Genomic DNA, 24822 nt, shown 5'->3' with positions numbered 1-24822 from the left:
ATTTCCTATTATAATTTCTCCTGTCTCAGCCTCTAAGGGACCCAGGTTTACTTTCGCTACTCGCTTCCTTCTTATGGATTTGTAGAAGCTCTCGCAATTTGTTTTTATATTTCTTGCTAGTTTACTCTCATATTCTATTCTCTCCCTCTCAAATTTTAGGACAGCCTTCGCTGGTTTCTAAAGCTCTCGCAATCCTCAGGCTTACTACTCTTTTGGCAACATTATAAGCCTCCTCTTTTAATCTAATACTATCCTTAACTTCTTTAGTTAGTCGTGGATGGATCACTTTTCCAGTGGGGTTTTTATTCCTCAATGGAATGTATATTCATTGAGAATTTTGAAATATTTCTTTAAATGTTTGCCATTGCTTATCTACAGTCATACTTTTTAATCTAATTTCCCAGTCTGCCTTAGCCAACTCGCCCCTTATACCTAAATAATTGGCTTTGTTTAAGTTTAAGACTCTAGTTTTGAACTTAAGCATGTCACTCTCAAACTCTATGAAATTCTATCATATTATGATCACACTTCACCAAAGGATTCCTTACTATGAGATTATTAATTAACCCTGTCTCATTACACAAAAGATCTAAAATAGCCTGTTCCCTGGTTGGTTCCACAGCGTATTGTTCTAGGAAACTGTCTCGAATGTATTCCACAAACTCATCCTCCAAATTACTTTGCCAATTTGATTTGCCCAGTCTATATGAAGATTAAAGTCCCCCATGTTTATTGCACTACCTTTGTTACAAGCTTCTCATTTCTTGATTAATACTCTGTCCAACAGTTTAACTACTGTTAGGGGGTCTATGAACTATTCCCACCGGTGATTCTGCCCCTTGTTATTTCTTATCGCCACCGTTACTGTTGTATTTCCTGATCTTCCTAGCCAAGATCCTTTGCTTGCCAATGGTAAAGCAAAGGAAATTTGGGTTGCTCAAGAGACCAGAATTAGAGGAGTGCAGAGATCTCGGAGGGTTGTAGGATGTTAGAGATAGGGAGAGATGATGCCATCGAGAGATTTGAAAACAACAATGAGAATTTTAAAAGCGAGGCATTGCTGGTCCGGGAGCCAATGTAGGTCAGCGAATGATGGATGAACAAGACTTGGTGCGAGTTAGGAAACGGGCAGCAGAGTTTTGGATGTGCTCAACTTTACAGAGGGTGCAAGATGGGAGGCTGGCCAGGGGAGCATTGGAATACTAGAGTTAAGAGGTTACAAATATATGGATGAGGGTTACAGCAGCAGAAGAGCTCAGGCTGGGGCGGAGTCAGGCGATGTTACGGAGGTGTAAGTAGTCGGTCTTGGTGATGGAGAGAATATAGAGTTGGAAGCTCAGCTCAAATAGGACGCCACGGTTGTGAACCGTCTGGTTCAGCCTCAGACAGTGGCCAGGCAGAGGAATGGAGTCGGTGGCTAAGGAATGGAGTTTGTGGCAGGGACCAAAGACAATGGCTTTGTCTTCCCAATATTTAATTGGAGGAAATTTCTGCTCATCCAATACGGGATGTCGGACAAGCAGCAAGACAAATCAGAGACAATGGAGAGGTCGAGAGGGGTGGCGGTGAGGTAGAGCTGGGTATTGCCAGCGTACATGTGGAACCTGACGTGTTTGCAGATGATGTTACAGAGGAATAGCATCTAAATGAGAAATAGGAGGGGACCAAGGATAGATCGTTGGGGGACTCCAGAGTTAACAGTGTGGGAGTGGGAAGAGAAGCCATTGCAAGTGACTCTCTGGCTACGGCTGGATAAATAGGAATGGAACCAAAGGGCAGTCCCACCCAGATGGACAACAGAGGAGAAGCATTGGAGGTGGATGGTGTGGTCAACCTCGTCAAAGGCTGCAGACAGCCCGAGAAGGATGAGGAGGGAAAGTTTCCCACAGTCACATCGGATGTCATTTGTGACTTTGTTAAGAGCCGTTTCAGTGGTATGGTAGGGGTGGAAATCTGATTGGAGGGGTTCAAACATGGCATTGCGGGAAAGATGAGCATGGATTTGGGAGGCGACAACACGTTCAAGGACTTGAGAGGAAAGGGAGGTTGTAGGTTGGTACTTTGCAAGGACAGAGTGGATTGTTTTTTTTTTTTGAGGGGGGTGATAAAGGCAGATTTGAAGGAGAGGGGAACAGTACCTGAGGAGAGGGAACCGTTAACAATATCAGCTAACACTGGGGCCAGAAAGGGAATTTGGATGGTCAACAGTTTGGTGGTAATAGGATTGAGGGAGCAGGAGATGGGTCTCATGGATAAAATGAACTCAGAGGACATATGGGGAGATAGGAGAGAAACTAGAGAAAGTTCAGGGTTAGGGCAGGGGAAACTTTAGGGGAAGTTTAACTTGGTAGGCTAGAAGGGAGGGAAACGGCAGAGGCAGCTGAACAGATGGTCTCAATCTTAGTGACAAAATAGTCCATGAGCTCCTCACACTTGTTGGAGGTGAGGGTGGAGGGGGCAGTTGAGAGGGGTTTAAGGAGGCGGTCTGTAGTGGAGAAGAGAAGCCGGGGTTATCTTTGCATTCCAGGATGATCCTGGAATAGTGAGCAGTTTCGGCAGAGGACAGCAGGACCCAATAATGCTTTATGTGGTCCAGCCAGATCAGGCAATGAATGGCTAAACCAGTTGTCCACCATAAACCTTCAAGTCTGTGTTCCTTGGATTCAAAGGAGTGGAGATGGGGGCTGTACCAGGGGGGAACGAACAGGGTGTGAGAGTGTAATGGTTTTAATGGGGACAAAGGCATTAAAGATGGAGGTGAGGGTGTGATTGAGCAGATCAGTAGCTGCAGAAATGTTAAGGTGAATAGAGGGCCAACGGCTAGAGAGTTGGGAATTTGAAAGTGCCTCCTTGAGCAAGCTTCTGGTCACCTGTCCTAATACCTGTATGTGGCTCGATATCAAATTATGTCTGATAACGCTCCTTTGAAGTGCCTTGGGATGTTTTTGCTACGTTAAAGACACTATTTAACGTAGTAATTGTTGTTGATGATTACTTCCTCAGCCATATGCTAGAATAGCGAAGGACAGGAAGATTAGGAAAATCAATGCATGACTAAAGGAGTGGTGTCAGCAAGAGGAAATCCTCTTTGCTGGGCATTGACACCAGTTCTGGGACGAATGGGAGCTATTCTACAATGATGGAATACATCTGAACAGGAAGGGTGATAACGTACTGGCAAAATGGTTAAATGGGAAAGAGATGATCTTTTTAAACTGGGATGGGGGCTGGCTTGTAAAATAAAACCAACCAGGATCAGGTAAGAGAGAAGGGAGAAATAGATAAGGCTAATATTCACACAGAAAGCAATTTAGCAAGGGGGATATCAAATAGATGAATAAAATCAAACTGACTAAATATAAACAGGAAAAAGACTGAAATAAAGGTGGGAGTAGCTTAGACAAAAAAAATCATGGGAAAAGTAGTGGTGTTAAAGTTGAAAATGTTTGTATTGCAATACGAGAGTGTGGGAAATAAACTGAGGGAACTGGAAGCAACTATTTTACAGGAAGGTCTAGCTTCAAGAGAAACCTGGCTGCAAATTGGACAAGGAAAACAAACATATCAGAATAATATTTAGGAGGGATAGAAAAGATGAGAAAGAAGGCAGTGTTAACATCAGCAAAAAACAGAATACAGACTGTAGAAAGGGTTGATGTAGACAGAGGTACAGACAGTAAATATGGTTGGCGAACAAAGATTAAAAATGGTTTTGTTACATTAGTAGGAGTGTATTACAGACCACTAAATTATGACTAGGCAATTGAAGAGGAAATCTATAGTCAGATGAGAGAGCAAAGTGGGAACAAAATGTATTGTTCTGGGAGATTTTAATTATCCACTTATAAACTGAGACAGAGAGGGGGTAAATGGAGAAAAGGGACTGGAATTCCTAAAATGCGTACACGGGTCCTTCCTGAAGGGCGGATGCGTTGCTAGATCAAAAAAGATGACCTACTTTCCTTGCTTCTTTCACTGCATACATCTTATTGCCTTCTCACACTGTGAATGAGCTGTTCGTTCTGATTTTAAGGGAAAGAAATAGATCAGGTAGATGAACAAAATTTCTGAAGTGGTTGAGAGCGAGATGAGTAATATTTAAAAACAGAAAATGCTGAAAGCACTCAGCAAGTGAGGCAGCATCTGTGAAGAAAGAATCAGTGTTAACGTTTCTGGTCGAAGAATTTCAGATTTCAAGCAGCCGCAGTATTTTGCTTTTGATGAATAATATGATTGATAAAAGGAAAATTTGATAGAAGTTAGTTGTTAAATGAATGCAAATGCCAAGGTCCAACAAGACACATCCTAGGATCCTAAGGGAGAGGAGGGAGGAAATTGCCATGGCCCTAGAAATATTTCAGGACTCTATTGAGTGTGGATGTGTACCAGAGTCTGGCCAACGTTATACCCATTTTTAAAAAGGGAAACAGCGCTAACCCAGGTAAGTACAGTTCAGTCAGTTTAACATTAGTTGTAGGGAAACATCTTGGAATCCCTAATGAAGGATGAAATTACCACATATCTAGATGGAGAGAAAATAGTTAGAAGCAGCCAACATGGATTGCAAAAGGGACGAATCGCGCTTGACAAACCTCAAGGTATTCTTTGAAGAGGTAACAGACATGCAAGGTAAAAGGGAGAGACATGCAGTGTACATGAACTTTAGGAAAGCCTTTGACAAGGTATCACACGGAAAATTACCAGAGAAGATTAAGGGGTTTAGAATTAGGTGGAGGATAGCAAATTAGATGAAAAGTTGGTTAGAAGAGTGAAAACAGCATAGGAGTTAAAAGCAGTTTCAGAGTGGTTTGAAGTGGGTTCAGTTCTGGGGCCACTTCAGTTCACTGTGTGCATCAACAATTTTGATATAGGTCAAGAGAGAATGCTACCAAAATTTGCAGATACCTAAATAGGAAGTATAGTTAAAGCTTTACAATACCAAAGCAATGGGATATTGATATGATGGGGGATTGGGCTAAAATGGTAGATGGAATTCAATGTCAGTTAAGTGAGATGATGCATCTTGGTAAGAAAAACAGTAATTATACTCTGAATGGAAGTAGGCTTGGTGCTATGGAAAAGCACATTAAAAGGTAGGACCTCAGGTTAATAAAATGGTAAAAAAACTAATGAAATTCTAGATTTTAATTGTGAAGTATAGAATATAAAAGCCAAGAGGTAATGAAGAAAAAACTTGAAAAATTGGGACTTTTTTTTTATTAGGACAACACAGATTACAGGGTGATGCGACAGAAGTGTTTAAAGAATGGGATTTGGTTGCTAGAAGCAGGCTGTTTCCAGTAGTTGAGTTTAGAACGAGGGATCATAGGAACAGGAGTAGGCCATTTGACCCCTCGAGCCTGTTCCGCCATTCAGTGAGATTATGGCTGATCTGTATCCTAACTTCATTTACCCGCCTTGGCTCCATATTCCTTAATACCCTTGGCTAGAAAAAAAAACTATCGATCTGAGATCTAAAATTATTAATTGAGCTAGCATCTACTGCTTTTTATGGGAGAGTTCCACACTTCTACCACCCTTAGCGTGAAGAAGTGTTTCCTAAATTTTCTCCTGAATGGCCTGGCTCATATTTTAAGGTTATGTCTCTTGTTCTAGACTCCACCAGCAGAAAAAGTTTCTCTCTATCCACCCTATCAATTCCTTTCAAAATCCTAAAAACCTCAATCAAATCATCCCTTAACTTTCTATAGTCCAGGGAATACAAGCCTAGTTTACGTAATCTCTCCTCATAATTTAACCCTTGGAGCCCTAGTAACATTCTGGTGAATCTGCACTGCACTCCTTCAAAGGCCAATATATCCTTTCTAAGGTGTGGAGCCCAGAACTGTACACAGTACTCCAGATGTGGTCTAACCACGGCTTTGTATAGCTGAGGCAAAACTTCCTCCACTTTATATTCCAGCCCTCTAGGTATAGCTGTTGATTTTTTTTGTACCTGACCACTACATTTTAGTGATCTGTGTACATGGACCCCTAAATCTCTTTGGACCTCCACTGTTCCTAGCTTATCACCATTTAAAAAAAATTGAATCTATCCTTTTTTAGTCCAAAATGGATGACCTCACACTTACTTGCAATGAAATCCATCTGCCACAGTTTTGCCTACTCACTTAATCTATCAATGTCTCTTTATAATTTTATGCTCCTGTCTACACTAGTTACTGTGCCACCAATCTCAGCATCATTGGCAAATTTGAATATATGGCTCTCTATTGTGTTATCTAGGTCATTAATAAATAGTGAATAGTTGTGGTCCCAACACAGACCTTGTGGGACACCACTAGTCACTTCCTTCCAATTTGAATACATACCGATTATCCCTACTCTCTGTTTTCTACTGCCTAACCAGGTCAATAATTTGCCTTCAATTCCATGAGCTTTAATTTTAGCTAACAGGAGGGGCTATAGATACAAGATTAAATGCAAGAGATTAAGAACAGAGGGCAGGAGAAACATCTTCTCACAGAGTGGTGAGGATGTGGGATTCACTTCCAGGGTTAGTGGTTGAGGCAGAAACTGTCAACATTCAAGATTAGATTGGATAGGAGGATGAAGGAGAAGGGGATAAATGGATATAGGAACAGGGCGGGTAAATGTGATTAGGATTATTTGCTGGAGAGTAAACGCCAACACAGACTGATTGAGCTGGATGGCCCGTTTCTGTGGTATAATTTCTATGCATTTGCATGTAAAGCAAGGTTTATACCAAACCCAACAAACAGAATACAGTCGGAGACACAGCTCATTTGCTTAAGATAGCATTAACATTTCTCTCAACATTTGAGTTATCAGGCCTCTTGGTCATAAAATAAGTTGGATATTCCACTGTTTCATGTTGTCATCCACATTTACAGCCTACGCAAAACATTCTGTGGCTCCCCATTCTCTTTCCTCCTATTTCACTTCACCACATAACATCCCTCTCGTAACAAGTTTGAAGTGATGTGCCTGGGGAATACTCAGGATCCACATGGTAATTTTTCTCTTTTTGAAGAATAGCGAGATTGGTTTGTGGCAAAGCTATAAATTAATTCAATGTCAATTTCTTCTCACACATCCAGTGCCTTTTCCCCAAAAAATTATATAGTGCCCTGTACTCGGTCAAATGGAAAATTATTGGATGCACCCATTTACATTATCGTACCTGCATCTTCTTTACATTGGGAAAATCACCAGCCGAGATATTGTGTTCCTGCTGGAGGATTACATATATCTCTGGAAGTCTACTTATCATTTCCTTTTTCTTTAGGTCTTTCCCAAACACTGCTGGCATCTCCCTCTTCAAGTAACTGATGATGTAGGCATGAACCTGGAAAGCAATGCAGATAATGTTAGACAACACATTAAACATCCAGTATTTTCTTTTTAATATACATATCTCTATATCGTAGTATAATAAAAAAAACATCTGTACACACTTCCTGTCTACAAAGCTTAATTTCTGTGTTCATGTTTTTGTCATCCTTTTGACTCAACTTTTCTATTATAAATTCTCTTGACCCATTTACAGTGGAAACTGCCTATGTAAACTTGTCACATAACTACACCCTCCCACCTGTGGTTGCACTGTAGCACCTCAGTTCTGCTTCTCCCAACTCTACTTCAGAGAAATTCCTCCCTTCCAACCAAGTCTCTTTCTCTGCTTCCAAATTACTCTTAAGCTTTTCGATTTAACTATAAATAATTAAAATAATCAACATTTGTATTATGCAAAAGGACACAATACATAACTTTAAAATGCTGGCTGAATTATGTCTCCATGCTCTGGTTCAACTACCCCCCTGCCCTATAACCCCACTTCATCTGAAGACTACACTTGGTTTTCATTGCCCATGTGCAATGTCATAGGTGATCAATATTATTAAAGATCTTGCTGAGGTCACACACTTGCTATCAACAAACCTTAACAGCATTTGTCACAATTTTTGCAATGTCAACATTTACAGCTGAAACTGCCTACGACTACATGTCAATAATACTTCAATGGCTGTAAAGCACTTTGGAGCGCCCCGAGTTTGTGAAAGGCGCTATATAACTGCAAGCCCCTTCCTTTATGTAAGCATCTACAGTAGGAATTTCCCCATGTACACAGTTCCCATCACTGAGTAGTTGCAGATCTCCTGTTACTAGCTGGTGCGGTAATGCCTCCTGTTCCTATATTGCAGTTGCTGAGAGGCACCCGTGGCGGCAGACCTGAGCGGCAGGCCCATAAAGAGCGGGGGAGGAGGCCTAGAGACCGGGGGCACCAGCGGCGGGCCCATAAAGAGCGGAGGAGGAGGCCTCGAGACCGGGGCACCAGCGGCGGGCCCATGAAGAGCGGGGGAGGAGGCCTCGAGACCAGGGGCACCAGCAGCGGGCCCATAAAGAGCGCGGGAGGAGGCCGAGACCAGGGGCACCAGCAGCGGGCCCATAAAGAGCGCGGGAGGAGGCAGAGACCAGGGGCACCTGCAGCGGGCCCATAAAGAGCGCGGGAGGAGGCAGAGACCAGGGGCACCAGCAGCGGGCCCATAAAGAGCGCGGGAGGAGGCAGAGACCAGAGGCACCAGCAGCGGGTCCATAAAGAGCGCGGGAGGAGGCAGAGACCAGGGGCACCTGCAGCGGGCCCATAAAGAGCGCGGGAGGAGGCAGAGACCAGGGGCACCAGCAGCGGGCCCATAAAGAGCGCGGGAGGAGGCAGAGACCAGGGGCACCAGCAGCGGGCCCATAAAGAGCGCGGGAGGAGGCAGAGACCAGAGGCACCAGCAGCGGGCCCATAAAGAGCGCGGGAGGAGGCAGAGACCAGGGGCACCAGCAGCGGGCCCATAAAGAGCGCGGGGGGAGGCAGAGACCAGGGGCACCAGCAGCGGGCCCATAAAGAGCGCTGGAGGAGGCAGAGACCAGGGGCACCAGCAGCGGGCCCATAAAGAGCGCGGGAGGAGGCAGAGACCAGAGGCACCAGCAGCGGGCCCATAAAGAGCGCGGGGGGAGGCAGAGACCAGGGGCACCAGCAGCGGGCCCATAAAGAGCGCGGGAGGAGGCAGAGACCAGGGGCACCAGCAGCGGGCCCATAAAGAGCGCGGGAGGAGGCAGAGACCAGGGGCACCAGCAGCGGGCCCATAAAGAGCGCGGGGGGAGGCAGAGACCAGGGGCACCAGCAGCGGGCCCATAAAGAGAGCGGGAGGAGGCAGAGACCAGGGGCACCAGCAGCGGGCCCATAAAGAGCGCGGGAGGAGGCAGAGACCAGGGGCACCAGCAGCGGGCCCATGAAGAGCGGGGGAGGAGGCCGCGAGACCAGGGCACCAGCGGCGGGCCCATGAAGAGCGAGGGAGGAGGCCGCGAGACCGGGGCACCAGCGGCGGGCCCATGAAGAGCGGGGGAGGAGGCCTCGAGTCCAGGGGCACCAGCAGCGGGTCCATAAAGAGCGCGGGAGGAGGCCGAGACCAGGGGCACCAGCAGCGGGCCCATAAAGAGCGCGGGAGGAGGCCGAGACCAGGGGCACCAGCAGCGGGCCCATAAAGAGCGCGGGAGGAGGCAGAGACCAGGGGTACCTGCAGCGGGCCCATAAAGAGCGCGGGAGGAGGCAGAGACCAGGGGCACCAGCAGCAGGCCCATAAAGAGCGCGGGAGGAGGCAGAGACCAGGGGCACCAGCAGCGGGCCCATAAAGAGCGCGGGAGGAGGCAGAGACCAGGGGCACCAGCAGCGGGCCCATAAAGAGCGCGGGAGGAGGCAGAGACCAGGGGCACCAGCAGCGGGCCCATAAAGAGCGCGGGGGGAGGCAGAGACCAGGGGCACCAGCAGCGGGCCCATAAAGAGCGCGGGAGGAGGCAGAGACCAGGGGCACCAGCAGCGGGCCCATAAAGAGCGCGGGAGGAGGCAGAGACCAGGGGCACCAGCAGCGGGCCCATAAAGAGCGCGGGAGGAGGCAGAGACCAGGGGCACCAGCAGCGGGCCCATGAAGAGCGGGGGAGGAGGCCGCGAGACCAGGGCACCAGCGGCGGGCCCATGAAGAGCGAGGGAGGAGGCCGCGAGACCGGGGCACCAGCGGCGGGCCCATGAAGAGCGGGGGAGGAGGCCTCGAGTCCAGGGGCACCAGCAGCGGGCCCATAAAGAGCGCGGGAGGAGGCCGAGACCAGGGGCACCAGCAGCGGGCCCATAAAGAGCGCGGGAGGAGGCAGAGACCAGGGGTACCTGCAGCGGGCCCATAAAGAGCGCGGGAGGAGGCAGAGACCAGGGGCACCAGCAGCGGGCCCATAAAGAGCGCGGGAGGAGGCAGAGGCCAGAGGCACCAGCAGCGGGCCCATAAAGAGCGCGGGAGGAGGCAGAGACCAGGGGCACCAGCAGCGGGCCCATAAAGAGCGCGGGGGGAGGCAGAGACCAGGGGCACCAGCAGCGGGCCCATAAAGAGCGCTGGAGGAGGCAGAGACCAGGGGCACCAGCAGCGGGCCCATAAAGAGCGCGGGAGGAGGCAGAGACCAGAGGCACCAGCAGCGGGCCCATAAAGAGCGCGGGGGGAGGCAGAGACCAGGGGCACCAGCAGCGGGCCCATAAAGAGCGCGGGAGGAGGCAGAGACCAGGGGCACCAGCAGCGGGCCCATAAAGAGCGCGGGAGGAGGCAGAGACCAGGGGCACCAGCAGCGGGCCCATAAAGAGCGCGGGGGGAGGCAGAGACCAGGGGCACCAGCAGCGGGCCCATAAAGAGCGCGGGAGGAGGCAGAGACCAGGGGCACCAGCAGCGGGCCCATAAAGAGCGCGGGAGGAGGCAGTGACCAGGGGCACCAGCAGCAGGCCCATAAAGAGCGCGGGAGGAGGCAGAGACCAGGGGCACCAGCAGCGGGCCCATAAAGAGCGCGGGAGGAGGCAGAGACCAGGGGCACCAGCAGCGGGCCCATAAAGAGCGCGGGAGGAGGCAGAGACCAGGGGCACCAGCAGCGGGCCCATAAATAGCGCGGGAGGAGGCAGAGACCAGGGGCACCAGCAGCGGGCCCATAAAGAGCGCGGGAGGAGGCAGAGACCAGGGGCACCAGCAGCGGGCCCATAAAGAGCGCGGGAGGAGGCAGAGACCAGGGGCACCAGCAGCGGGCCCATAAAGAGCGCGGGAGGAGGCAGAGACCAGGGGCACCAGCAGCGGGCCCATAAAGAGCGCGGGAGGAGGCAGAGACCAGGGGCACCAGCAGCGGGCCCATAAAGAGCGCGGGAGGAGGGCCTCGAGTATTCAGTGAAATCAAAAACAAAAACAAAAAAAATCAAGGAGTGACGTCACAGGACGGCAGGTAGGTGATTGGTTGGTGAGTATTTTTTGTTGGCTCTCCAAGCTTGGGCAGTGAGTTTAAACTAAGAGCTGGGAAACTATAAATTGCTATTACTTTATTAAATGAATAACAAAGTAGATAAACTAATTAGTTAATAAAACTAAAAAAAATGAATAAAAACTTTAACTAATGAAACATATAAAACAAGGTTAGATTGGGAGGGCGGGTGGTGTGTCGTAATTGCAGCATGTGGGAGTTTGTAGAGACCAGCGAGATCCCGAGTGACCACATCTGCCGTAAGTGTCTGCAGCTCAAGGAAGTTCGGTTCAGAGTTTTTGAGCTGGAGTCCAAGCAGCAGACATTGCGATGCATCAGGGAGGGCGTGAGTTATCTGGACACTTCGATCCAGAAGCCAGTCACACCCCTTAGGTTAAGTAGTTTAGATTTGGTTAGTGGTCAGGGACAGGAAGGTGTGATTGCGAGTCAGGCAGGTATGGGGACCCAGGATGCAGTGATGGAGGAGCCTAGCCCTTGACCTTCTCCAATAGATACAAGCTACTTGCTACCTGTATGGATGAGAACAAGGACTGCAGGGAGGATAGGCAAACTGACTATGGCATCATGGTACAGGTGGCCATTCAAGTGGGGGGAGTAAAAAGGAATGTGGGAGTGGCAGGGATCAGTATAATCAGGGGGATAGATACTGTTCTCTGCAGCTGTGAGCGGGAGTCCCGAAGGCTGTGCTGCCTGCCCTGTGCCAGGGTTAAGAATATCTCCTCGTGGATGGAAAAGAACTTGGAACATGAGGGGTAGGATCCAGTTGCCGTGGTCCACATAGTTTTACCTATGTCGTTGGTTCCTAAGAATGAGGTTCTGCTAAGGCAGTTTGAGGAACTAGGGTCTAAATTAATAAGCAGAACCTCAAAGATAATAATCTCTGGATTACTACCTGAGCCACATGCAAATTGGCATAGGGTCAAGCAGATCAAAAAGAGTGGTGTGAGACACGGGTTTCGATTCATGGGGCACTGGCACCAGTACTGGGGAAAGAAGGGGTTGTTCCCCTGGGACGGGCTCCACTTGAACCGGGCTGGGACCAGTGTTCTGGCAAATTGAATAACTAGGGCTGTAAATACGGCTTTAAGCTAAAAAGGGGGGGTGGACAGTGAGGGGAAATTTAGAAATCTGAAGAGAAAAGTCAAGGCAGCATAGCAGTATTAAAGACAATTTCCTAGAATGATACATTGTGGAACCAACCAGAGAACAGACTATTTTAGATCTTGTATTGTGTAATGAGACAGGGTTAATTAGTAATCTCATAGTAAAGGATCCTCTGGGGAAGAGTGCTCATAATATGATGAATTTCATATTGAGTTTGAGAGTGACATACATAAGTCAGAAGCTAGAGTCTTAAACTTAAATAAAGCCAATTACTCAGATATGAGGGGCAAGTTGGCGACGGTAGATTGGGAAATTAGATTAAAAAGGTAGGACAGTAGATAAGCAATGGCAAACATTTAAAGAAATATTTCAAAATTCTCTGCGAATATACATTCCATTGAGAAATAAAAAGCCCACGGGAAAAGTGATCCATCCTTGGCTAACTAAAGAAGTTAAGATAGTATTAGATTAAAAGAGGCTTATAATGTTGCCACGAGTATTAAGCCTGAGGATTGGGAGAGTTCTAGAAACCAGCAACAGAAGACCAAAAAATTTATTTTCTCTTTTTTTAAAAAAAAGTGAGTAAACTAGCAAGAAATATAAAAATAGACTATCAGAGCTTCCACAAGTATGTAAAAAAGAGTAGCAAAAGTAAACACGGGTCGCTTAGAGGCTGAGACAGCAGAAATTATAATGGGAAATAAGGAAAAGGCAGAGATGTTAAACAAATATTTTGTATCTATCCTCACAATAGAAGATACAAAAAGTATACCATAAATAGCAGGGAACCAAGGGGCTAATGAGAGTGAGGAACTTAAAGTTATTAATATCAAGAGAAAAAATACTAGAGAAACATTTTGGAACTAAAAGCCAACAAATCCCCTGGACCTGAGGACCTGATGGCCTACATCTTAGGGTTCCAAAAGAGGTGGTTGCAGAGATACTGGATGCATTGGTGATCTTCCAAAATTCACTAGATTCTAGAACAGTCCCAGCAGATTGGAAGGTAGCAAATGTAACACTGCTATTCAAGAAAGGAGGGAGAGAGAAAACAAGGAACTAGAAGCCAGTCAGCCTGATATCAGTTGTCGGGAAAATGCTGGAATCTATTATTCAAGGAAGTGGTAACAGGGCACTTAGAAAATCATAATATGATTAGGCAGAGTCAGCATGGTTTTATGAAAGGGAAATAGTGTTTGACAAATTTATTAGAGGTTTTTGTGAGGATGTAACTAGCAGGGTAGATAAAGGGGAACCAGTGGATGGAGTATATTTGGATTTTCAAAAGGCATTCAATTAGGTGCCACATAAAGGTTGTTACGCAAGATAAGGGCTCATGGGGTTGGGGGTAACATATTAGCATGGATAGAGGATTGATTAACGGACAGAAAACAGACAGCAGGGATAAACGGGTCATTTTCAGGTTGGCAGGCTGTAACTAGTGAGGTGCCACAAGGATCAGTGCTTGGGCCTTTGTTATTTAAAATCTATACTAATGACTTAGATGAAGGGACCGAGTGTAATGTATCCAAGTTTGCTGACGATACAAAGTTAGGTGGGAAAGTAAGCTGTGAGGAGGACACAGTCTGCAAAGAGATATGGACAGGGTAAATGGGTGGGCAAGGTGACAAATGGAGTATAATGTGGGGAAATGTGAGGTTATTCATCTTGGTAGGAAGAATAGAAAAACAATATTTTTTAAATGGTGGGAAACTATTAAATGTTGGCAGAGAGATTTAGGTGTCCTCATACAAGAAACACAAAAAGTTAGCATGCAATAAGGAAGGCAAATGGCATGTTGGCCTTTATTGCAAGCGGGTTAGAGTACAAGAGTAAGGAAGTCTTGCTGCATTTGTACAGGGCTTTGGTGAGACCACACCTGGAGTACTGTGTACAGTTTTGGTCTCTTTATCTAAGGAAGGATATACTTGCCTTAGAGGCGGTGCAACAAAGGTTCACTTGATTCATTCCAGGAATGAGAGGGTTGTCTTATGAGGAGAGATTGAGTAGAATGAGCCTATACTCTCTGGAGTTTAGAAGAGTGAGAAGTGATATCATTGAACCATAAGATTCTGAGGGGGCTTGACAGGGTAGATGCTGAGAGGTTGTTTCCCCTGGCTGGATAGTCAAGAACTAGGGGACATAGTCTCAGGATAAGGGGTCGGCCATTGAAGACTGAGATGAGAAGGAATTTCTTCACTCAGAGGGTTTGAATCTTTGGAATTCTCTAGCCGCAGAGGGCTGTGGATGCTGAGTCGTTGAGTATATTCAAGGCTAAGATAGATAGATTTTTGGACTCTAGGGGAATCAAGGGATATGGGGATCAGGCGGGAAAGTGAAGTTGAGGTCGAAGATCAGCCGTGATCTTACTGAATGGCGGAGCAGGCTCGAGGGGTCGTATGGCCTACTCCTATTTATGTTATGAGCCCTGGTTCTTCACATTTAGGTTTAATGTCTGCAAGACTTCCCATAAGGTTTAAATGATTATGTTTCTCAACTTTTATGCTAGTGTGCCTGTTAAACTTTGTACCACTGGCCCCAACGCACCATATCAATTTTAAAAATATGGTTCCCTTCAGCTCTGGCCCCATTCTTTCTGTTTCTTTCACTCTGTGGGCCAGTTTCAATACGTTGCTAGTGTTCCCTTCAGCCCTGTGGGGGGGTGGAGAAAGAGAGGGGGAGAATATCATGCAGATTAAAAGACAGATAGGACAGAATGAGAGAGATCATGACAGAATATGGATGTAGAGGACAGATATATACCACACTGCAAAACTGACATACACCACATTATGCAGATAGCAGTGATATCAGGTTTTATTTTCTTTCAGACGAGAAAAGCACTAAAACTTGTAGGTAACAAATGTACTGAGACTTGTAGCTGTGTAAAATACATTGTATTCTACACAAGGATATTAACTTAGTATAAAGCACATTATTTCTCCGTAGAACACTTGCTTCCTTATATCTAATGTTTACACCCAACATCATACAGTAAAACACACCATCTACCTTTCAGTAATGCAGTTGTTCTGGCCTCAGACACAAAAACTCCAAAAAAGCAACCGAAACTAAAGCAAACAATACACGGGAGTGTACAATATTCAGGGACAGCAAGGTATAATAAGGTGAGCTGTAATATGCAGCACACAGAATAGTTATGAACTGCTGGTTCACTCATGTCTCATGCTCAGTCAAGTCATACCACTGTGAGGAAACAAGCTCTTCCCTCAGATTCACATCTACAGAATCAGGACTGAACTGAGCTGATCACGGGAAATATGATTACACAATTTGGGTAACAATGCTTAAAAGAACAATTTTACAGCAACCAAGCTAACCCCGAGACAGGATCCACCAACAGGAAAAAGCACAAATAAAATGTTAGTTTTTAAAAAAAACTTATTCACAATGAAATACAACTTAATTCAATTGGTCAGAAAAATGAACATTGCGCTCACAGCTAGTTACACAGATGCAGGCCAAAGACTGGCCAGGTCAGGATAAAATGTCGATTTGATCCCTTTCACACAGTAACACGAACTGTGGATTATCAGTCTCTGAACGTCTCACAGCAAATCCCCAATTGTATTAAGTCACCACATTTTCTGGGAAACAATTCCACAAATGAGTGTGTGTTACTGGACCTTCAGTTTACAGTTGAAGCACTTTCATGTTATAGGCTGAAGGGACGAAGGCCTTCAATATAGTAAATGATAGGATCACCTCCTAACTGGATCACAAACATTGTGGGGTCTAAAATGGGCCACGTAGCGCCCATTGGGTAGGAGCTACGCGGAACTCCTAAGGACCCAAAAATGGCGTCCGTGATGCACGCGCAAACTTCCGGCGTGACGTGCGCAGGACGCCATATTAGTAAAGGCGTTTGTGCACACGCACCCAACGATTGCCAGCAGCATGTAAAGTAGGGAGATTATGTGGTAGATCAGTGTGCATCGCTGATTTAAAGGGACAGATGTGATTTTGGAACTCGATGCTCCAGCCAATGCACTGTCTTAACCTTGCACAGCTGAACAAGTCTTAAACGGCATGGAGGACCGCAAACTTTGAGCGGCCAAGTGGTTGCTCATTAAAAATTCCAGAGTTCCTATCATCACCATGCTTCACTACATTGCAACATAGATTCACTTTACCATTGACTTCCACCATTTCCTGCAGCCACAGTGCATCATCCCTTTAAGAGGTGCTAGCCACTCCAGATATCTGGGCCCCCTGTTGGTGAGCAGCTATTCAACAGCGCACGTAGCGCTGATTGCATGCAGCAATCATAGAAATCACCAGGCAGCACGAATGTTACGTGCTGCCTGCATCTCAACGACCGGGCGCAGGTTAATCACGCACCGCGATCTCAGTGCCCGTTTTCGGGGGTTAACCAATTTAACCATTATGTATTCATGTCACTTATTAAATATTGCTGAAACATGAGGATCCAATGGGATAGTTACTATTGTACACCTTCCACATGTACTAGATTAATTTACTTTAGCTCGTGCTTTCAGGAAAACCTTGCAGATTGTATGAGTAGAATGAGCTGACGTTTAATATTGGATTGAGGCATGGGTAGACTCCAACCTCAATGGCTTTCCAAAGCGGCAGCAGGCGCATGGGAACACTGCACATTCCCCTCCAATTCACACACCATCCTGACTTGGAAATATATTGCCGTTTTGTCATCATCGCTGGGTCAAAATCCTGGAACTCCCTACCTAACAGCACTGTGGGAGAACCTTCACCACACGGACTGCAGCAGTTAAAGGAGGCAGCTCACCACCACCTTTTCAAGGGCAATTAGGGATGGGCAATAAATGCTGGCCTTTCCCACATCCTATGAATATGAAAACAACAAAATCTGCCATAAGTCTATACCGGAACAAACACGTCTCATCAGGATCGCCACCTATTGCATCTGAAATTTACTTTGGTGATAACAGCATGTCAATTCTGTCCATTTACACGTAAGCTTTCCTTTAACCTTAAATTAAGCCCTTCAAATATTTCTGCAGTCAGAATTTTAAAGTAGGTTTCACTTCAGACAAAGTCAAGTTGTACTTGTCAATTACACAGGGCTCCAAGATGTCAGCTGCATCCTACTCTCATCACATGCTCTGCTACAATGCTAAATTGAGGTGCTTTTATATATGGAAGAGTGCCATGGACAACACTCTGTGTAAAGCTGGGGACCTCCTGAGACCCTACAGCATTAAAGACCTGATTTTCACAAGTTGTGCGCTGTCATTTAATCTCCACATACCTCCAAACATAGAGCTGGAGACATTTTTCTGCAATTTACAAAATTACCAGCTACTTGGTGCTCAACACTCAGCAGTCAACTCCAGTTTTAAGCGACATGACAATTTTTTCTATGCTGGATAAATATTGCTCACCTGTGCCTTTTTTATTTGCAGGGGAGTGAGAAGGGAGAACAACAGCCATGAAACCTAGCTATACATGAAACATCACTTTTATTGGTGCATGTACACATTTTATATACGTGCACACAAGCACACACACATAGTAGGTACAGCACAGGGTGAGGCCATTCGGCCATCGTGCCTGCTCTTCGAAAGAGCTATCAATTAGTCCCATTCCCCTGCTCTTTCCCCATAGCCCTGTAAATTTTTTCCCTTTTAATTCCCTTTAAAAGTTACCATTGAATCTGCTTCCACCACCCTTTCAGGCAGTGCATTCCAGGTCATTTTAACTCGCTGTGTAAAAAAATGTTTCCTCATGTCGCCTCTGGCTCTTTTGCCGATCATCGTAAATCTGTGTTCTCTGGTTACCGACCCTTCTGCCACTGGAAACAGTTTCTCCTTATTTACTCTGTCAAAACCCATCATGATTTTGAACACCTATCAAATCTCCCCTTACCCTTCTCTGTTCGAAGGAGAACAACCCCAGCTTCTCCACATAACTGAAGTCCCTCATCTCTGGTACCATTCTAGTAAATCTCTTCTGCACACTCTAAGCGGCCTTGACATCCTTCCTAAAGTGTGGTGCCCAGAATTGAACACAATAATCCAGCTGAGGCCTAACCAGTGTTTTATAAAGGACATGTAAATCTGACTGTACATATTTGTTACACTTTTGGGAACACCTTCCAGTTACCTTATCAGTCAATTTCTCTACAAGTGTCAACTTGACTCAGTGATAGCACTCTCAATCGTGTCATCAGGTTGTGGTTCAAACCCCACTCCATAACTTCAGCCTGTAATCTAGGCAGGCACTTTAATGCAGTAATGAAGTGCTGCATTGTTGGAGGTGCCATTTTTCAGAGGAGATGTTAAACTGAGGTCCAAACTGTCTATTCGGTTAGAGACAAAAGATTCCATGTCACTTTCTGAAGACCAGGGGAGTTTTTCCTGTGTACTGGCCAACATTCATCGCTCGACAAGTATCACCACCATTCACCTCGCTGTTTGTGAGACCTTGCTGTACACAAACTTGCTGTACACAAACTTGCTGTAGACTGCACTTCAAAACTAATTCTTTGTCCATGAAGTACTTTGGGGCATCCTGAGCATGTGAAAGGCACTTTGCAAATGCAAGTTCTTGCTTTCACTTACACAACTTCAATAGAGGATAGGGCAGGAAAATGGAGTTGAGGTAGATGATCAGCCATGATCTTATTGAATGGCAAAGCAGGCTCGTGGGGGCGTTTGGCCTACTCCTGCTCCTATTTCTTATGTAATAAAGTCAAATGTTGCATGTTCATTGTTTCTGCATTACTTCACACTTAAAGCTCATTAATAGTGGCTTAGCGAGCACTTTTCAATAACAGTATTGATGCAGGCAGGCAGTCGTGATCTAGCATTTCATGATGTACTCTAGTTATGGTTCTGTCAGACTAATATAACTCAAACATAAGGATTTGTCACCAGAAAACGTTTAGGGAGGGTGTAATGACTCATTAACTCAACACTGCACTGACTGTAAACTATTAAAATGAAGATGGAGTGCAAATTGTATTGGAAATATACATGCTGCACCACATACAAGACCTACTGCAGTGAGAACCTAGCGCGGTATCGTCTGCCAGAGTTTCAGAACAGGTTTTGAAACTCCTAGCATAGGTGATGATTTATATTTGAAAATTAATTTTAAAAAGTGAGAGCTCCATATTAAAAAATGCTACCTTGATTCACGTGTGTTACCTGTTTTAATTTCAGTTCTGCTGCATTTGCCTCATTGTCCATCTTGACTGGATGTGGTAGGGCTACAAATCTTTACTCTGACCCAGTGGTTGTGGGTCTGCTTAGTTCAATATATAGTCTGCTGTTTTTGGTGTTTAGCATACAAGTAGCCCTGTGCAGTCACTAGGTTCGCACCTCTTTCTGAAGTATGCCTGGTACTGCCCCTGGTATGTCAAATCATAGATAACAAATCATAGAATGTCCTTCTACATTCCCATTGAACCAGGGTTGGTCTCCAGGTTTGATGGTGATCAAGGAGCGAGGGATGTGCTGGGCCATGAGGTTACAGGTTGTGATAGTATACAATTCTGTTACTGTTGATTGCCCACAGTCCCTCGTGGATGCCCAGTTTTGGGCTGTTAGATCTGTCCCACTTAGCATGATGTTAAAATCACAATGTAATAAAAGATGTCCTCACAGTGGAGACAAGACTTTATCTTCACAAGGACTGTACAGTGGAAACTGCTACAGGTAGGTTGGTGAGGACGAGGTCAAGTCAGATACTTCTGTTTCCTCAAGGTTTGCTCACCACCTGACACAGACCAAGGCGAGCAGCAATCTCTTTCAGGACTTGGCCAGTTCGGGCAGTGGTGGTACTACCAAGCCACTCTTGCACATTTAAGTCCCCCACCCAGAAAAAAGTGTCCTTGCTTCTTTGAGCTTATTCCAAGTGCTATTCAACATGGAAGAGTGCCTATTCATCAGCTGAATTAGGAGAAATGTATTTATTTCAGCAGGTTGTTGGAGTATGAAATGCATTGCTGCAGGGAGTGGAATTTTTCTTGTAAAGAAAAATTCTTGTAAAGAAAAATTGGATAAATATTTGAAGCAGAGGAACATAGAGCTATGGGGAGAGTGTGAGGCAGTGGGATTAGCTTTGGATTGCTCAAGCATAGAACCTGCATAGACACAACGGGCCGAATAACTATCTTTTGTGCTGTAAGCTTCTTTGGTTCTAATAGCAACAGTTAAACTTCAGGCACAGAAGGAAAAGAACGTCCATTGGTGGATTCTTAGGAATGGTGGACGGAGTTTGTGGCCAGGAGTCTGCTGTGGTATGTTGTACCAGGTTCAGCCAGGTCAGAGGGTCCAAAGTCAGCCTGAGAGCACAGATGAGGATACAGACCATAATTTAGGAGTGCACTTCGAAAGATTATATTCAACCCAGAGTAATACTCATTCTCAGCTGAAAGCAACAAGGTCTACAGTGCAAACTGACAGGAAAATTAATTAGATAATCCCCGCACAATTCACATCAGAATAGGCAGCTCCCTAGGAATTCTGAGCAGAAATTAAAGAGGTTTCATAACGTGATCTATTTGCATTCAGCAACACCAAACTATTTTTCATACAATTAAAAAAGGAAATAAAATGCAAAAGAACACCCACGATGCAAATAGTTTGAGTTCAAGGTTCTCATTTCCAAATCAAACGTAGCACTATTGCTGTTCAGACCATCTGTACCTAGCTGTTTACTAGAACACTAAAAAAGTGCACTTCTGAACCCAGTGTTTAAAAGCCTGTGCGAGGACATTTTATCATTCCAGAAAACTGTAGAAAAACAATGCATTAAAAAAAACCACCAACTGGTCACTGGAAATGATACATTAAATTACCAGGCTGTACATGACCTTGTAGTTCAAGATTTTCAAAAGTTTCCATCATGACTGCAGAGCACATCCTCAGGATACAAGTTATATAAATATAACACACCCTTCATCTTAGGTCATAGTGAGGGTAGCGTTTCATATGTGTGCGGTTTCTATTGGACTGATGCAATAAACAATGTGTACTGTTATAGGCTATAGTACATCCAAGAGTGTAACACTAAAGGATAGATGTAATGTATATATTTGGAACAGGCAATTACTCATTTATATAGAGGTTTGCTTTGGAGCTATATTTGCAGAACGGAGCTGCAGCAAGGACTACAATTGGAATTATAAAGTCAATCCTATATGCTTTAATAGTCCATCCCACCTAGCTAACTGAGATCAGTTCATGAATGGAACAGGAATCGTCCACATGCAGTTCTGACACAAGTCCATGACAAAGTCTTCCTTCACAACTGAAATAAACTCGGTGCTGTTGAGAATGTCTAAGGGTGCCCCCTCTAATGAAAATGCATATGTGGTAAGCTTTCAGTAGTTCAGTGAGATACCTCCACAGCAAGTAGCAGTGTGGCAAACCAAGGGTTAATTAAGTAGCTTGTTTTGCTAGCTAGAATTAGAAACAAGGAGCTTTTCTTTGACCACCTGCTTACATTATTAATTTCCTTTATGTATAAGCATGCCTTGTGTTAATCAAGTGAAGAGATAAGATAAAGCTGAATTCTGGTGTAGGGGTCTTGTGCAGCTGTATCAATGAATGAGTCCCCTTTTCAGACAAGGCCGAAAAACATACCAAGCCAAAGATAAGGAAGCCTCCCTTTTCCTTGGAGTACGCAAGTACGGGTATTACCTGTGAGTGGTCGGCCATTATGTCACTCAGCCTGGCTTGCCCAGAACTCAGCTTATGATTGGTGTTAACCCTTTGATAATCATGTTCCTCCCTTATCTGTAAAAGTATAACTGGAAGAATTTCTGTATGTAACTTAGGCTTGCTCTGAGTGTCGACATGACTCTGTAAAGAGTTCAAATCGATACTATAGAATAAGTCCGCTGCAGCTAATAAAATTGTATTGAACTTTAAAGGTGTATTCGACTCAGTGTTTGCTGAACCAGACTAAGGGTAAAAGAATCCAGTTCGTCATTGTACTAGTGTGATGTTCAATCCTGCAATGCTTCAGTTACTGTTTAATAGATAGAAAACAATGGCAAAATGTCAAACTTCATTGAACTACTTTCCAATTGAAAAGCACTGCTGTGGTGGATGCCATGGTAACCATGCTTCAGGATCAGTTCCACTTCTGTCATTCCTTTGATCAGGATCTATATAGGAAATAGCTCTGTGACATGAGTAGACTGTACTAAGCAAGCTTTCACCTCTATGTCATTTTTAATTTTGCTTGCATAAAATGTCAACAAATGTGTGCATAAAATTCACTTTGGTGGGAAATCTCCCTCCCCCAAAATCCCCCAGTTAGAATTCTGGTATTAACAAAGGGAACAGTATGGCACTCAATCATATAATCCTAACTGTTATAAAGGGAAATATCTAAATTCAGCATCCCTACATTAGCCCCCATGATACCACATTTCATACTTCCACCAGTAAAACAAGAGGCAGCACTCGACCCACTAGGGTTATTATGCCATCTTGTTAGCCTCAGTAGCCTTGTTAGCCGCATTCCGAGGTAAACCCTTAATATCCTTGGAGGTCTTCTGTTTCCATCCCAATTCCTCACTATTTTTCCATATCCATTAACGCTCTTACTTCCCAAGTATCTATTTCTGTTTTAGGCACCTCAATAGAAAGCATCTATGGCCTTCTGGGACAGTATGTATCACATTCTCACAATCATTTGTGTAAGAGGTTTCTCCTGGATTCACTTTTAAACAACTTAGCCTGAATTCCCCTTGTTTGAGATTATCCTGCAAAAGAGAAGTCGTTCCTATCCATCTTCATTAATTCATACACCTCAATCAAATCACCTCTTAACCTCAACGCCAGGGAAGATAATCCAAGTTTATCCAGGCTCCCATCATAAGGGTCCCTTTATCGCAGGTATCATCCTGGTGAATCATCTTTCCCAAAGGACAATCCATCTTTCCTAAGGTAGGGCAACCAAAGCTGAACAACTATCTTAAATGCAGTCAGACCAGCGCTCTGTATAACTGCAACATGCATATTCTATACCTCGTGGTGAAGCCATGCATCCCATAGTCTTTTATATCAATTTTTACATCTGAAAGCTGGCTTTAATAACTTATGCACTTGGGCCCCATAATCTCTGTTCATCTACCCCCTCAGCATTTATTAATTTAATGATACTCCCATCTGCTATTCTTACATTCCAAGTCTGCTACCTCACAAAGTGCTCCAGATTGTGTAACCCACAATTTCCAAACACAGAAAACACGACCAGGGCAGCAGATACGAAGTTTACAGATACTTTCCTTGAGGATCCAAAAGAATTGAAAATTTATATCTTCAGTTGGGAGAGTTAGACTGATTATAAAAGCAACAACCAATGAAATCTACTGGCAGGAGGGAATGAGAATGCATACATTTTGGGGTTTTACTGTGCCAATAATAGTTTTAACAAGAGGTGAAGCCAAGTGTTGAATCAATCACACCTTCTATCCAATACATGCAGTCCAGCAGCACATACAAATAAAATAAAACCTAACCATCTCAATAGCTGACAACAACAGAAGATGTTGGAAGCACTCAGCCGGTTTCTCTCTCCACGGATGCTGCCTGACCTGAGTGTTTCCAGCATTTTCTGTTTTATTTCAGATTTCCAGCATCTGCAGTATTTTGCTTTTGTTGTAAATAGCTGACAATACCATTTTTAAACTGATCCAGTACCACCCTGTACTGAACCAGATTTAAAGAATCCTTTAAATTCATACCTTTGCAAGTCTGGCTCGTTTGATGAGATCATTGAGTTTGCGCAGTGCAGCATTTCGAGGTAAACCCTTAATATCCTTGAAGAGGTCTTCTGTTTCCATCTCAAAAAGTTTCCGATTCTCTGTAATCTGGAGGGGTTTGGACCAGAAGGAGCCTATGTAGACACGTACAACCTCTGGGGTGTCAATCACTTTGCCGAGGGACCACATCAACGCACCATACACCCTCATTAGTTGCTGTGTATCAACTTGGTCTGCCTTGTTCAGGACAACTCGAATTTTGTCATCTTGGCCTCTCAGTGCCTTGATAGCCTCTGAAAACTCATCAGATATATCCAACTTATGAGCATCAAACAGCAGGATGATGCGATCAACTCTTTCAGCAAACCATCGCAAAACTTCTGAAAAGTCATAACCTAAAAATGCAGACAGAAGACGCGGTTATATATTTCTTTCACCTAGAACATCAGAAACACCTCAGTAGAGGAACCCCCCAAATTAAAAAAACACCCTCAGGACCAGCATTTAATACCTTGCGTTCCTGGCAACATACCCCAAGTCAGCTCTATATAGAGCCTTCTGCAGATCACTTTCTCAGTTTTCCTTCAATTGGAGGAGGCTGCAAGTGCATCACACATGGAACACAAAACATGCTCATTTAAATCCCAATCTATTATGTGCAACAA

At 44.9% G+C, this 24822-nt stretch overlaps 1 protein-coding gene across 1 annotated transcript in view; it reads right to left on the bottom strand.

Annotated features, from left to right (window-relative positions):
• LOC137326239 (EH domain-containing protein 4-like) overlaps positions 1-24822 on the bottom strand; it is a 75141-nt gene that overhangs the window by 11301 nt on the left and 39018 nt on the right. The window contains exons 4-5 of the mRNA XM_067991150.1: positions 24140-24552; positions 7166-7330 (exon numbers count right to left, since the gene is read on the bottom strand). Of these exons, the coding sequence (XP_067847251.1) occupies positions 7166-7330; positions 24140-24552 (578 nt within the window). The remainder of the gene's footprint in view (positions 1-7165; positions 7331-24139; positions 24553-24822) is intronic.

Source organism: Heptranchias perlo, chromosome 10, assembly GCF_035084215.1.
Source record: "Heptranchias perlo isolate sHepPer1 chromosome 10, sHepPer1.hap1, whole genome shotgun sequence".
In the NCBI taxonomy this organism is placed as follows: domain Eukaryota; kingdom Metazoa; phylum Chordata; class Chondrichthyes; order Hexanchiformes; family Hexanchidae; genus Heptranchias; species Heptranchias perlo.
This window is presented reverse-complemented; position numbering and strand designations above follow the sequence as displayed.